This window comes from Aulonocara stuartgranti (genome assembly GCF_965226115.1).
Source record: "Aulonocara stuartgranti genome assembly, chromosome: 14".
NCBI classification, from domain to species: Eukaryota; Metazoa; Chordata; class Actinopteri; order Cichliformes; family Cichlidae; genus Aulonocara; species Aulonocara stuartgranti.
Window position 1 is genome coordinate 26,517,318 of NC_138950.1, and position 15,070 is coordinate 26,532,387.

The 15,070-nt window shown below is 39.8% G+C and overlaps 1 protein-coding gene across 1 annotated transcript in view; it reads right to left on the minus strand.

Moving 5' to 3' along the window:
* Positions 1-15,070, minus strand: part of LOC309687892 (sucrase-isomaltase, intestinal-like) — a 69,264-nt gene that overhangs the window by 26,402 nt on the left and 27,792 nt on the right. Inside the window, exons 17-24 of the mRNA XM_082503179.1 lie at positions 13,330-13,501; positions 10,640-10,756; positions 9,136-9,290; positions 7,623-7,707; positions 2,751-2,807; positions 648-772; positions 383-471; positions 56-105 (exon numbers count right to left, since the gene is read on the minus strand). Coding sequence (XP_082359305.1) covers positions 56-105; positions 383-471; positions 648-772; positions 2,751-2,807; positions 7,623-7,707; positions 9,136-9,290; positions 10,640-10,756; positions 13,330-13,501 — 850 coding nt within the window. The remainder of the gene's footprint in view (positions 1-55; positions 106-382; positions 472-647; positions 773-2,750; positions 2,808-7,622; positions 7,708-9,135; positions 9,291-10,639; positions 10,757-13,329; positions 13,502-15,070) is intronic.

Consider the following 15,070-nt stretch of genomic DNA (forward strand, 5'->3'; position numbering starts at 1 on the left):
AATATTTTGGCTCAATTTGAAAGAAAGGATGTATGAACTTGTGTGGAAAAGTTACCTGGGTAACAGTGAACTTGTAGTGGATGTAGTTGCTATTCTTAACTGTGTCTGTAAAGAGAAGCACACACAGAGCTTTATCTTTGTCACAGCACTTGAACACAAATGATGCATAGTTACACAGCAAAGTGTAACAGCTTCAGCTTGTTGATACGTATGAGCTAACTGAAAGTGATTGGCTAATATCCTTTTTTTGTACTCAAAAAGATAAGAACTTTCATTTGATGAAAAAAAAAACGTATCCAGAATCCAGTCAGTGGTAATAGCAATACACAACATACTAGCAAACAGACAAAAAAAAAGAAAAAAAGAAAAAAGGAGACAATACCTCGGGAATCACCGTCATCCCAAAATAGCTCTCCAGCTGCGCTGTCATGGTCATCAAGAGCAATGATCAAACCCATGGGATTACGCCGACTAGTTAAATATACATAAACACACATAAAATTACAAATAGCTTTCACATGAATAAAACAAATGCACCAAATGTAAGAATACAACGTTTGCCATTATGTACATGTTTGTGATAATCTCTGTGTGTGTGTGTGTGTGTGTGTGTGTGTGTGTGTGTGTGTGTGTGTGTGTGTGTGTACCTGTATGTTGTGGTGACATTAGGCTTCTGTGTTGGGAGGATTGCTCCACCCCTGATGTGTAATCCAAGCTTCTCTGCTGGTAGGTACATTTCAACATGCCTTTTGCGGTCTCCCACTTGTTCCATCTGATCAGAAGGATAGCAGAATAAAATATTAATTTAACTGAATTCCCTCTTGTGGGCAAAAGAATCTATGCGATGCAGACTGTTTTTCCTTTTTACTGAAAAAATATAATTATTTTTATACCATACATATGTAGGGTATGTAATTTTAATCACTTTTTACTTCATCGTATTTAATCAGAGTTCACCGATCTTTTAAATCAGTTAGTCATCATCAGTAATTGTTAATCAAACTCTAGTCTCATACTATAAGCAGAGCGCGGGGGGGGGGGGGGTATTCACAAATGAGTATGTAAACAACAATTATGAGGTGACCACCCTGTAATTTATAAAAGACAACTGATTTGGAAACAAACTAACACTGGGCCTTTTGTGAGGGTGTTCTCCTGTCTCACCCTTGACAACAGGCCTTATGAAATCTGGATGTTAAACTGGCTTTCAAAATATTATAATGATAAACTTCACATTTCTCTCTGTCTCTCTCTTTTTAAACGTGTCCCTCCATTCATCTCTGGTCCAGTTAGAGCTCAGCTGTTTGATCCCCTGAGGACTAAATCCTCAGAGCAGCCTAAAACTATTTAACAACAAAAATCTCTTCCTTTTCTCCTTTTTACTTCCTTCCTTCACCGTGTCCTGTTTTTTCTCTTGTGATGCTCTAATTCTTTTTTTTTTATCCTGTTTCCTCCATTCCCACTGAGCTCTATGTGAGGGTGTGTCCGGGTGTGCATGTGTCAGTTTCTGTGTGTGCGTGTGTGTCATTTTATGCAGTACAATATGGGCGTGTGTGTGGGCTAGAGTTAGTGGAGCATCTATAAGCAATTTCAGATCTTATCTCCCCCTCACTGTCTGCCTTAAGGAGGTCTTCTCTAGCCCTCTCTTCTCTTTCTCCTCTTAGTCTTGCAATCTTCCTCTTTTCTGCATACTGTAATTTTCATTTCTGTTGCCTCTTTCTCATCCTCTCTATTGTTTATGCTTTCCTCTATCTCTGTGTAATTGCGCTAGCCATCCTTTCCCCTTTCTTTTCATTCAACTCCCATCCCATCTGTTTTGTTCTCATCCGAGTGCTTCTCCAGTATTTCTTTGCTCTGTAACTTGTTTTTCATGGTCATTTTCACTACATCATTGCTCCCCCACCCTTCTATCCTCCTACCCAGATAATCACAGGGGACCAACCAGGACAAGGGGCCGGCAGTAAGACAGCCAATCTAATCGTTCATCTGATCAGTGGGCGCTTTACATCGCCACTGTGACGGCTAAATAAGGTCCCAAAGGAACTTAACACCTCTTTTATCTCTCTGTCAGGGAGATAGTCTCTCTCTTTTCTTCCTTGTCCCCTCTCTCACTCTTTGTCCTCATTCCTACTCTGTCTTATCACTTTAGTCTCTCAGTCTCAAACAACAACTTGAGGCATCAACTTTCATGTTACAGGTTGTGCTTTACATGTTTTTGTGACAAATATAACATGATAGTGATAAGCCCCCCCCCCCCCCCCCCAAATCTATCTGATTTATTTTGATTACAAGGCTTATTATGTTAATTCAGCTCAATGAGATTTTTAAGGAAGCTGTTTTTGATTGAGAGTGTATTATATTGAAGATATTCTATTATTTTGCTTCCCTAAATGGGATTTAAAAACTGCCTATACTGTGATGTCTGAAGTTAAAACCCAGCTTTCCTGCATTGTGGGTTATACACAGTTTTATGACCATCAAACCATAAAAAGAGTGCAATTTATGAATTTGCACTTAACTTGGACAACCTCCAGTAAGCCTCTGGTAGTTACCTTTGCTATTAAGTAAAGTGAACATTTCAGCAAGAATTTAAAGAATTGTGGTTTCTACAAGTGTGTAAATTAATGTATACAACTCCATTAAAGGCAGTAGTTGTGCTACTTTACAAATACAGTTACAGACCCATACATCTAACAGATAGTTGTGCTACTTTAGAGGAAACATTTCCAATGAGGAAAAAATATCCTTACCGTCTCGTAGTCGTACCACCGAGCATCAGGTAGATATGCCGACACCTTATCCACACCCTACAAAAAACACAAGAACACAACACTTGCATGACTATCTATTTGCATCTCCAGAGAAAGTGCCTCGAATAAAGTGAGGATAAAGTGAGGATAGCCCTTTCTGCTATATATAACTGCAACTTAATTGTAAAAATGAAGATAAAATGTCCCCATCAAGTAAACATGTTCTTAAATTGCCTATCATCCAATACAAAGTTTCCACACAGGCCTTGTGACATTTCAGTCTACAATACTATGATGTAAGAGACGATGGGAAAGACGGCATCAAGCAACAACTGATAGGTGACAGCCTTTGATGGCTTAAGGTGGTGGACAGACGGGGGCAATCAATAGACGAGCACCAAGCCTTTGATAGCATTGTCACTTCCCTGTTCTTTGTGACAGTGCAGAACAGAGGGAGAGAGAGAGAGACATTCACAGGGGGCACAGCTAAAGAAAGCGCAAACTACAGGTCCTTCTCAAAAAAATTCTATATTGTGAAATACAGTGTGACAACTGCACAGGCCAAGGCCTGTCACAGGCACTGATGGCAAAAGCATCTCCCTTCCAATTACTCTCTCACCTCCTCTCTCTCTCTCTCTGTCTCTCTCACGCTGTCCTTTTTGTGGACTGTTAAGGTCTGTCATTAGGAACATGAAATAGGGGATTCAGGAGGACAAGAAGAATAGTGGCGAGGCATATTTAAACAATGACAAATAACACCAAATTATTAAATTTGAGAAGTAAAAGAAAAAAACAGGACATAGTAAAAGAAGAAAGACTAAAATATGATCAAATATATAAAAATAATGGCCTGCTAACCAAATTAAATGACTTAACACCCCCTTAAGGGCCACAGATTCACACTTTGACGTAAATCACCAGCCACAACTGCTGCACAGCCTGTAGGATGACAGCCTGGGGAAATGGATGCTCCCCCTATACCTCGTTTTCTGGTGTCGGATTTGCTCGCGGCTCCTATCACTCACACCACTGACTAACGGGAAGGGACTGCAGGACTTAGCATGGTTGCTAACTGCGTTTGATAGGGAAACAGCACGAAGCCTGTATCCTTATTTGGAGCACTGAATCTCAGTTAGCTATAAGGTAAGATTTGATCAGGTGAGCCAAAGATTCATGCTGGCAAAATGATCAGATGGCAGCTGAATTAAATGAGAGCAGCAGAGAGAGAGAGAGAGAAAGAGAGGGAGAGTATGAGACAGAGTGAAAGAGAAGTGGGATGAAATGAAATGGGATCACAAGGGTGAGTAGACAGCAGCTGATTAAGAGAATGCAGATGAGACGAGGGAGCCAACGTTTGATGAAAGGATGAGCTGAAAAGAAAAAGGGAGAAACGGGCATGAGAGTAGAAGTATGGATGAAGACCAGAGGGGATGACAGAGATAGAGTGCAGGAGATCTCTTCAGTTTATCACAGAGATCAAGGTTAAAGCATTGATTGATCTGCATGATGGAGAAAGCATCATTAGAGAAATGGATAGGCAAGTAGACAAAGGAATAAATAAAGAACAGATAGAGTATAGTAGAGAATAGTTAAAAAGGTGAGTGTAGAATATCAAGGGTTGTTAAAGATCATCCTTTGACCCTTGATGATATCTCTTTATATTGCCCTTCAGAGCATGACACAGCCGTCACATATAGTGAGCATACTCTTGCCACCCGAATCCTTTTGAAATTGCATACAAGAGGACAAAAACACTTCGACGACACTGCAATATAACCCTTCTTAAGCTGATTAATCACATGAAAACAATTTTCATGGTAAAAGAAAATTTACTGTTTTTGTCTAAACAGACAGAAACAGGGGCATCCATTAAGGCGCCGGGCTCTGTACCTGAACATTATTTGCATGGCATTGTTTTCCAAAATGGTGAAACGAAAATTTAGACCCTTTTGTAAAAGTCATAACCTTACATAAATGATAGTACAAAAGTTTTAATGTCCATGTATGCATAAATAACTATGCAGACTGGTCAGGATCATACACTATATTGCCAAATGTTTTCACTTACACATCCAAATGACTGAATTCAGGTGCTCCAATCCCCTCCATGGCCACAAGTGGCCACCTATGCATGCTGACTAACTCTACAAATATTTGTGAAAGGATGGGTTGCTCTAAGAAGCTCAGTAAATTCCAGCGTACTGTGAAAGGATGCCACCTGTACAGCAAGTCCTGTAGTGAAATTTCACTCACTATAAAATATTACACAGTCAACTGTTAATGGATTTAAAACAAAGTGGAACCAAATGGGAACTACAGCAATTCAACCATGAAGCGGTAGGCCATGTAGAATCACATATGCTGAGGTGCACAGTGTGCAGAGGTCACCAACTTTCTGTAGAGTAAATCGCTACCGACCTCCAGACTTCATGTGGCCTTCAGATTATCTAAAGCAGCGGTCCCCAACTCCCGGGCCTCGGACCGGTACCGGTCCGTGAGTCATTTGGTACCGGGCCGGGAGAGTTGAGGCTCAGGTGTGAAATGTATGGTTTTCAGGGTGTTTATCAGTTTTCAGCGTTATTTTGTTATCGTTTTTATCTTTAACTCGGTCTTCATGGGTCTTTTCACGTGTGTTATGAATAAATCTTTTTTTCGTTACCGGTACTGGTTTTATTTTGTTGTATTTTTCCGCAACGCCTTAAAGGCCGGTCTGTGAAAATATTGTCGGGCATAAACCGGTCCGTGGCGCAAAAAAGGTTGGGGACCGCTGATCTAAAGAACAGTGGAATGGATTTCCATGGCTGAGCAGCTACAGCCAAGCCTTATATCACCAAGCGCCATGCAACATATCAGATGCTGTGGTGTAAAGCATGCTGCCACTGGACTAGGGCGCATTGAGAAGTGTTCTTTGGAGTAACGAGTCACACTTCTGAGTCTGGATTTGGTGGTTGTCAGAGACCAATACTTGTCTAACTGCATTGTGCCAATATGATTGCTCACCATTGCACAAAGCAAGGTCCATAAAGACATAGATGAGCAGGTTTGGTGTTGAAGATCTTGACTGGTCTCCACAGAGTCCTGACCTCAACCTAATAGAACACCTTTGGGATGAATTAGAGCACAGACTGTGAACCAGGCCTCCAACATCAGTGTCTGACCTCCCAAATGCTCTCCTGGAATAATGGTAAGCTCTCAAACCTTGTGGAAAGCCCCCCCAGAAGAGTTGAAGCTGTTATAACTGCAAAGGGTGGGCCGACATCATATTAAACCCTATGGATTAAGATGCGACATCACTCAAATACATATACATATGAAGCCAGATAAGCAAATACGTTTGGGTATAGAGCAGTGGCCCCCAACCCCCGGGCCTCGGACCGGTGCCGGTCCGTGAGTCGTTTGGTACCGGGCTCACAGTTGAGGCTCAGGTGTGAAATGTATAGTTTTCAGGGTTTTTATCGGTTTTCAGCGTTATTTTGTTGCCGTTTTTATTGTTTACTCGGTTTTCCTGGGTCTTTTCACGCATGTTATGAATAAATTTTCTTTTTTTCGGTACCGGTAATAGTTTTTTTTTTGTATTAATCTGCGACACCTTAAAGGCTGGTCCATGAAAATATTGTCGGGCATAAACCGGTCCGTGGCGCAAAAAAGGTTGGGGACCGCTGGTATAGCGTGTACGTTTAAACGCATGACCTCTATAGGTCAGGCTCTGGAAGATGACCCTATTTACCCAAAGTAACCCTGCAGTTCTTCCCAATGCCACCTACAGACAAAGACAACATTGTAAAGCAAATGTTTAATCCAACTCCTGAATAACTTTACCTACTGTAAATTTATTCAAGGGCATGTCTTCACCATCACAAGGAAGGTCATATTTTCCCCTCCTTGGAGGACTTCTAAACATTTCTCTCTGTTCAATTATCAGGGCACTTTGATGGAAAGCACATTGCTTTTAAAGAGAAGGGAAATGAGCAGTGAGTCATAATTGATGCCCCAACACACCCACTGATAATGGATGTCTTTTTATCCTATCCTGTTTCCAACTGCACAACAGCAGTTGAATTGTGTCTCTGGCTGTGAAGGCATCCCAAATAGGTGCATTTGTCTTGGTTCACAAAAATAACATCCAGCACAGTTGCCTCATGCTTCTTCCTTTCCTTTCCCTATACTCTGTAAGACGTAAACTCTAAAGCATCACAAAGCCCCCCCCCCCCAACACACACACACAGTTCTTGTATTAGAAACTTTTTTCACAATTACACTGATTGAAGTTACTTCATCCTCAGCCCGACAATGAATCCAATTCGCTTTCCACTATTCTGTAATTCACGAGAGGCCGCACTAAATTGCTTATTATTCAGGCCACTTTGACATGACCGCAATCACTGCATATGCACACATACATATGTGCCTACAGGCACACACATTTACATATGCAGGCAGCTGCACGCATGCACACACACACACACACACACGCACACACCAAAACCCAAGCGCACAGACACACACACACACACACACTGAAACAAACACAAGAGTACACACTCTATCTACACTTCTAATCTGCTCGTAATGAGGTCAGTGCTCTCATTAGAGCTCAGAGAAAAGAGGGAGGGTATGGAAGAGAGAAGAAAGAGGGATGAGAGTAGGGGAGGGCAACAAAGAAAATCCCATGTCATGTTTTCCCAGTGGAGGTCACGCTGTGTGCGTGTGTGTGACTGTGTGAGTGAGTAGCTGTTCAGCTGCAAGACATGTTTCTCCATTTTCTATGTACATTTCTTTAAGTAATGTGTATGATGTCATTTTGACCAAAGTATCTTCATATGTATATGTATTCTGTTTCTGATATGTCTCTCTCTGTGTGTTTTAACTTACTGGATCCAATACAGGTGTGATGAGCAGGTATTTTCCCCAGAGGAACTGGCGATCTACTGTCCAGGTTGCGCTGTCAGAATAGAACCTTGGGCAAGGAAGAATATATATTAAATTAGGCATCTTTGTCATTATGTTGTGTCCAGCCAAAATGTAATTAAACTACAGACCGTACATTTTATTTTCCAGTTTATGGTTTAGAAAAGCTTTAGGATGTCTATGCTTTGTTACAATTCTAAACTTTATCTTAACATTAAATTAATGTTCACCCTTTGATTTTTCCAATTTATTAGTTCATGTCTTACTAGATCACATTTTCCATGTTTTACCCTGGCTGGCTCATTTAAGCTGTGTGGCTACTAATCTCCAATCCGTTTCTTTCTTTCGTAGAGTCATGCATATACTTTACAACTTGTCACTTGGATGCCATTATGTTTTGTTAATGCCCTTGGTGTCTTTTTGAATGGTGAAAGGGATGAACAGTTGTACTGCAACACGGTCCTTGTGCTTCTCGCTATCTGTTTATCATGTGGTTTGCTAGTTGTCTGATTGCCAAAACATTTAATTTTTCTTGTGCTTTTTAAAAATAAAACCACTCAAACAGGAGTGTATTCACTCGATTTGGAATTGCTGTCTTGCCAAGGTCTTAGTTTCTGTTGGCATGTTGTCCTTTCATTCATTGCCAGTGACATCACTTTTTAGTTTATAGGCCAGGGTTGCCAGGTTTCAGCTACTAGCTTTCAGGCACTTGGAACAGAGCTTTTCACTATGTAAAATTGCTCATTTTCTTTCTTTAGGAAAAAAAGGAAATCAAGGAATTTTTGTTTTTGCCTGCCTTGACAGTTGTTTATACTGTCTATTTCCATCTTGGTGGGAGTATTTGTGGACAGAGTTATGGTATAGTAGCATCAGGTTGTTTGGATAACCAGGGAGTTATCCAAACAACATGATGCTAGTCTTCTCTTTGCTCCTAGATACACCTTCAGAGGTACTGTGACATCACCTATGACCTTGCAGATGATAATGTCACACTCTTCTGTGGCATCAGAATGATGGTAGTGACCAAGACAAATGCCCTATTATTGAATAAATTACTTTGCTTGTATGCAACTAGCACAGTGCCCACTGTCACAGGAATCACAAGGACATCAACAAATATGGATGTCACCATCGTTGGAGGTTGATTTATCAACTATGTTGTGTGATCTGGTCATTAGGAGGTCACAGCAGTGTAATATCATCTGTGATCTGTCAGATGATGCCAAAGTGACCTAGCTGAGATGAAAAGACATCCACTCCTCAGAACGCCCCGGTTTAGTACTGCACTTACTGAGGTCTCCAGCAATACACAGTATGAAGTACATGAGAAATACTTTTGGAAGATTTAAGGTTTTGGTGGTTAGGAATAGGTATTTGTGAGTTATGTCCACAGGTGAATCGAAGCAACTGCAGTTTATTTGTGTCGCTGTTTGAATTGGTAGCATAATGACTTAACTCAATAGTAGATGGGACTTACTCATGCAGAACAGGACGTACAACAGTCTCTCCTGCAGTGTGGGCTTTGTAGAATAGCGTGTAGAGGTAAGGCAGAAGTGTATAACGTATGTTCAGGTAATGTTTGGAACTCCGGACCAGTGCTGAGTCAGCACCATATACAGCTGGATCCTGAGGCTGAAGACAGAAAGATGGAGTAAGGGAATGGTGTTAATGAACAAGAAATAATAGAGAAAATAAAACACATATTTGTCCATTAGTTACTGAAAAACAATGGGAACGAGATAAGATGGCAAAGGAGGGAATATGTTTGAGCAAGAGAAGGAAAGAAAATCGCTGAAATTAAAGGAAGTGAGTGACGATAAAGCAGTAAAGAGGAGGGATGAGAAAGTGGAAAATTACCATGAGCAAATACACATTAACCTTAATCATAATGAATAACCACAAAATTACCTTTACATTGGAGCAATCTAAAAGTACAGTTTATAAAGACAAAGAGCAAAAGAAAAAAATAAATGAAAAAGTGAGAGAAAGAAACAGAGGTATGATGTTAATTTGATGACAGTGGTAAGTGTGGTAAGTGTGAGGGTGATTAGCTGCTTACAGGCCGTGGTCCTCTCATCTGGCTAATCATTTATGCCTCCAGCAACTCTGACAGTCTGATGAAAACTCATTTGTGTCTGTGTGTGTGTTTGGACTATCTGTATGGGATGTGATGAGCGCCATGATTAGGGCAAAGCAAAGGTCACACTTTAGCTGTCTTGTTTAGTGGAAATTGTACATCAGATTCATCATCATCGTGTCCCTGTCTTCAAGCAAGTACTATCACCAACCCCCACCCCAAACGGAAAATGTTGTGGGAGCATCAGTTTTCATGCGATTCAATAGTGTAGAATGATTTTTCGCATAAGCCATTTGTGTTCATCTGTATAAATAGCTCAGTGGCAATATAAGCACTCTTCTAGGCTCAGCAGGCGCCTTCCCTGTGTTTCTCAGTGACATTAAGCCACTGATCTGACCTGTGACATTTAACGTTTTAGCCTGCTTGTTAAATATAAACATAATTTTTACTCTGTTAATATTACCACCTGTTGAAAATCATTGTCACTGAAAATGAATACTGACTCTCTTCTTGAAGAGCGATTGTCCAGTCAGAAAGTTAAGAAAGGCAGTCAGTGCAATACTGCAGCTGATGTGGAGAATCCACCATATTGCAATAACTTTATGTATATCAATATCAATTCCTTTAAATTTCATTGCACCATTGAGATTGTGAGTAATATTTTATTTCAGACTCAAATGTTGTGTTTTTCAGCAGCTTGCATCCTCAGTGTTAAACACAGATTCAGCTGTACTTGCACCAGTGAGGTGATAATCTCCACGGCTACAAAAAGTTTTTAACTGCTCGGATTTCATAGCACCTATACAATGTTATAGAATAATGTGTATACCCTGCAGTACTTTGCACCAAACAGCAAAGTTGTAATATATAGATTGACAATCTAATATAATAAATCTGGGAGTACCTTGTACCCCTCAGCGTTGTGGTTCCGACTGAAGGGGTAGAAAGCCCCGACCTGCATCCAGCGACGACACAACTCCTCAGTGGAGTCATCAAAGAAACCGCAGATGTCAGCTCCAATCTGAAAAACATTTACAATGACATTTAGCCAAAACCTACAGGTTCAATTCTAACAACATCCTAATATTGTTATATCGGAAAAATCAAACTGGAATAACATTTGACAAACTCTGAGAAAACTTGAACTTGAAAACAAAAGATCTCTAGATTACTAATGTTTCATTATGGCCTGGTTAAAAAATGGTCCAACTGTAAGGTTAACAAATCTCTTGTAGCACCAGTGTGATAACTGCCTTTATATTTATCTTCTAAAATGCCTCTCTTCATGCTGGCTCCATTTAGTGAGGATTTACTGGCAAACAGTAGATGTGGGTTGTAATCTTTATTTACATTAATTGCTTTCATGGAGTCCAAGAAAGAGACTTCAGTCAAAGGCCAGTCTGCAGAGACTGTTTGCTTTCTATTGTTTACTACCGGCCACATTTTACAACAGCCTCAATGGGAGGGAATCGATCCAAATCCTATTTCTCCTGCTTTCTTTCCGTCTTTCTCTCTGCGTTCGTGTGAGCGTGTGTCTACTGAGGAACCCAAAATCTGCTTGACACAGTCCCAGCAGGAGAAGTTGGCATGTATATATGACTACCTGCTGTGCACAGCTGGAGGAGTGTGCATGTGTGTGTTTGCATGTGCACTGGACTCCCTGTCGTTTTCTTACTGCTGTTTGAAATCTGCAAACTAGCGATACACACAAGCAAGTACAAGGTCCACTCGGTTACTGGCTAGGAGTGTGTTTTCCGAACGTGGTGTTGTTCCAGGAAAGAAAACTGCTGTTGGTGCAGACATTTTAATGGATCTTATTCAAGACACACTTCTTCTTGTCTGCTGTTTGAAATTATGACGGAGCATACATCCCAATGACAACTAAATCTTCTTTAAAAAAAGCAAAAGAGAGAACCATCCAAGTGCCAGAAACACACGCTAACAAACAGATTAAGTTCTATGCCTGGTTCTGGAGCTTTCTGTAGAGTACAAATGATATATATATATATATATATATATATATATATATATATATATATATATATATATATATATATATATAGATATAGATATATATGTTTTCATTCTTCAATGCTTTGCTGAAGTGAAAATAAAAACTTGAATGGTCATATTTATTTGTCTTATCAAATGATTTTAGCTATTTTAAAAATTATTAGAGATGGACCGATCCGATATTACGTATCGGTCCGATACTGACCTAAATTACTGGATCGGATATCGGAGAAAAATAAAAAATGTAATCCGATCCATTAAATATCACGAAAGCACCTCACAAAACTTGCAACACACCGTAACTCACCTCAGAACGTTAGCACGTCGGAGCAGTATGCATCACGTGATAGAGCGGCTGTGGCATGCGGGACCTGTCAGTGGTCTGGATAGCATTTGGAGCTTCGCTAGCAACCCAGCATTTCATCTCCCCGAGAGAAGTAAAGCAAGTGTGTAAGTCCATCTCTGAATGTTTGTAAAGCATTCCTGCGTTAAGCTTAACAAGCGATATATGGAGTGACTTCCTCCTCTTGCTGCTACTTCAATCATGAAACTGCTTAATGATCAGCTGATCGGCTTTTCTGTCGCGAGTCCGTGTCTCTTGTTTGTTTTTGGCCCACTTTGCACCAGAAAGACCAAACCAGCGGTTGAACAACAGCAGCACGTTTAAGCTTGATCAGCTGCTGTTAGAATTTATTTAATATTACTTTCTACTCAAGGATCTTTTTCTACGTAGCTGACGCTGGTAACTGTGCAGGGGCGGATCTAGCAAAGTTTAGCCAGGGGGGCCGATAGGGCATGAACAGGGAAAAGGGGCACAAAGACATACTTTTCTTTCTTATTCTCATTTAAAATGTCGAGCTTTTAATAAATAATTATCTGACACCCAAAGTTTTAATTTGATGTAAAATGAATAGAAGTCAATTACTGTATATAGTGACTATTAAGTCTAATATACCCTAGTAAGCTATAGTACTTTTTCCTTTGGGAAGGTACCATCTGTGCAGTCTGCAATTTTGTTGAAGAAAGATGTTGAATCTATTTAATATTTTAATATATTGAAAAAAATAATTGATTTCTGTGCATTTTTTTTCACACTGCATCAAATTAAGGTTGATTACGTCGATTAAGCATCATGAGGTGGAGCGTGAGGGGTGGTTCCCTATTTTTTATTTATTTATTTTTGTTGTTGCTGGGAGTTGGAACCCTATTAGTTAGGTTGCTTAATATTTATGCTAAGTACTCTTTAAAATACCAGAATAGGGAGGATGGTGTAGGTTTAAGTTTATTAGATTGATCAGTGTTGCTGAACTATGAAATATTTTTTTTTGCATACAGGTATAACAGAATAGCTTTAGTGTAGTTGTTGTTTTAAACTTGAGTATGAACTTATACAAAATGCAGCAAGATATTTAAAAAAACAGTTTTGTTGATTAAAAAACACTATATCGGATTCATATCGGTATCGGCAGATATCCAAATTTATGATATCGGTATCGGTATCGGACATAAAAAAGTGGTATCGTGCCATCTCTAAAAATTATATGACCATTACATGACCTTCTCTGAATGTTTGCTACTCACATAGGGTATTCCAAAGAGGCCAAACTCTAGCATGCCAGGGATAGCCCATTTTATGTCATTCCAGTTGGCACCATTGTCCCCCAGCCAGTGACCTGAATATTTTCCCACACCTGGAAAGGAGGAGCGGGTCAGCAACAGGGTACGGTTTGCTCCAAAAACACGCTGCAGAGCTCTGTGGCAGAGAATTCAACAAGAAGACAAGCAGATGATACAGGGTCATTAAGATAAAAGGACAATGGGACAAAAAAGAGAGCCAGAGAGAGCACAAGGGAGAAACAGATATCGCATGCATATGCACAAACACAAATGATCAGAGAGAAAGATTGAATTGATTTACCACTACACATTAATATTTTATTCAAACAAAATCGAAGCATTATCAATCTCCACGACAATATAAAGCCCTGATGATGTTTACAAAATGTGTCTCCTGCCAGTAATACATTTTAATTAGTAGACTAAGAAAGAAGAAAAGAAATGAGTAGGAAAGCTGACAAAAGAATGATGAGCTAGCTTTAATACCAAAACAGTGCGTCAGCAAGCTCACTTCAGGGAGCTTGTATTTCATGGTCTTGAGTGGGCTGTGTCTGTGTATGTGTGTGTTACCATATATAGGCAGATTGTTTCTTTCGAGTGTAAATGTGGTTACGAGGGTAGTGATGTAACTTCGGAGAATTGACATGAGCAGAGTTTAAACATTAACCCTTTAAGACCTACCATAGAACCAAGTTCGCCAGAGCTTATATTATATTTTTACATGCTGTGGAGCCATTTTTGGGAGCATTTCAAGTTGCTATACATCAATACAACCATTATAGCCCAAACTTTAATAATATGTCTGCATTAGGTGCATAATAATTACATAAATTGCAAAAAGTGCAATAAACTACAAAAAAATTGAAAATCGTTTTTGTTTTTTTAACATATATTTCTAGTTAGAGAAATTTAAGAGGCTTATCCCTCAAAACTGTAAATACAAAAAAGTTACACAAACTAGTTTCCCACCACAGGAAATTTATTTTGAGTGTCTTCATAGTTTTATTTTTGAAATACACCAATTTTTATATACTGCAGGAAAAACGAAAATAAATATTATAGTGCAAATTTGCAAAATAACAGCATATGCATCAAAATAAACTATTTCCAGCAGTGCAATATGAGTCTTAAGCATCCCAGAGACGACACAGAAAGTCATAAAGTCAAACATAACTTTTTAAAACACATAACAAGTAAAACACAAGCTCATAAGGCCCCGATCGTAAAAAACTACATTTCCGCAAAATGACGTCACTTCCGGTTTCGGGCAGGTCATGCGGTCATGTGATAGTTCGCGCTGATGGACGTAGGAAGTGTTACAAACAGCTGATGGATCGGCGAAGCGTGTTTCTGGAATATCATGTTTTTGTTGCTGCAAGTGATTTTTATGCAGTTTTTGCAAAGCTATATGTGGAAGGAAACTGTGACCTAGGACAAGCTGATGGCATAAGATGTAAGTACAACTCCTCCAGTTTCATATGCAAAAAAAATTATTGCGCTAGCTTACTTGGTTGCAGAGCTACCGGGATTTGCTGAGTATGTTGTCTCTAAGAAGAACTCCCACTGCATTGCGTTGGACTGCAGGTAGTGATGGTAGGCCTTGTTATGCTCTCTGGAGGATCAGCAATGGGCTCAGAGGCCACTGTAATAAGAAATTGCAGTAGGCCAAAAAATGGCTCATACACATCTATGCCAAATTCAGCAA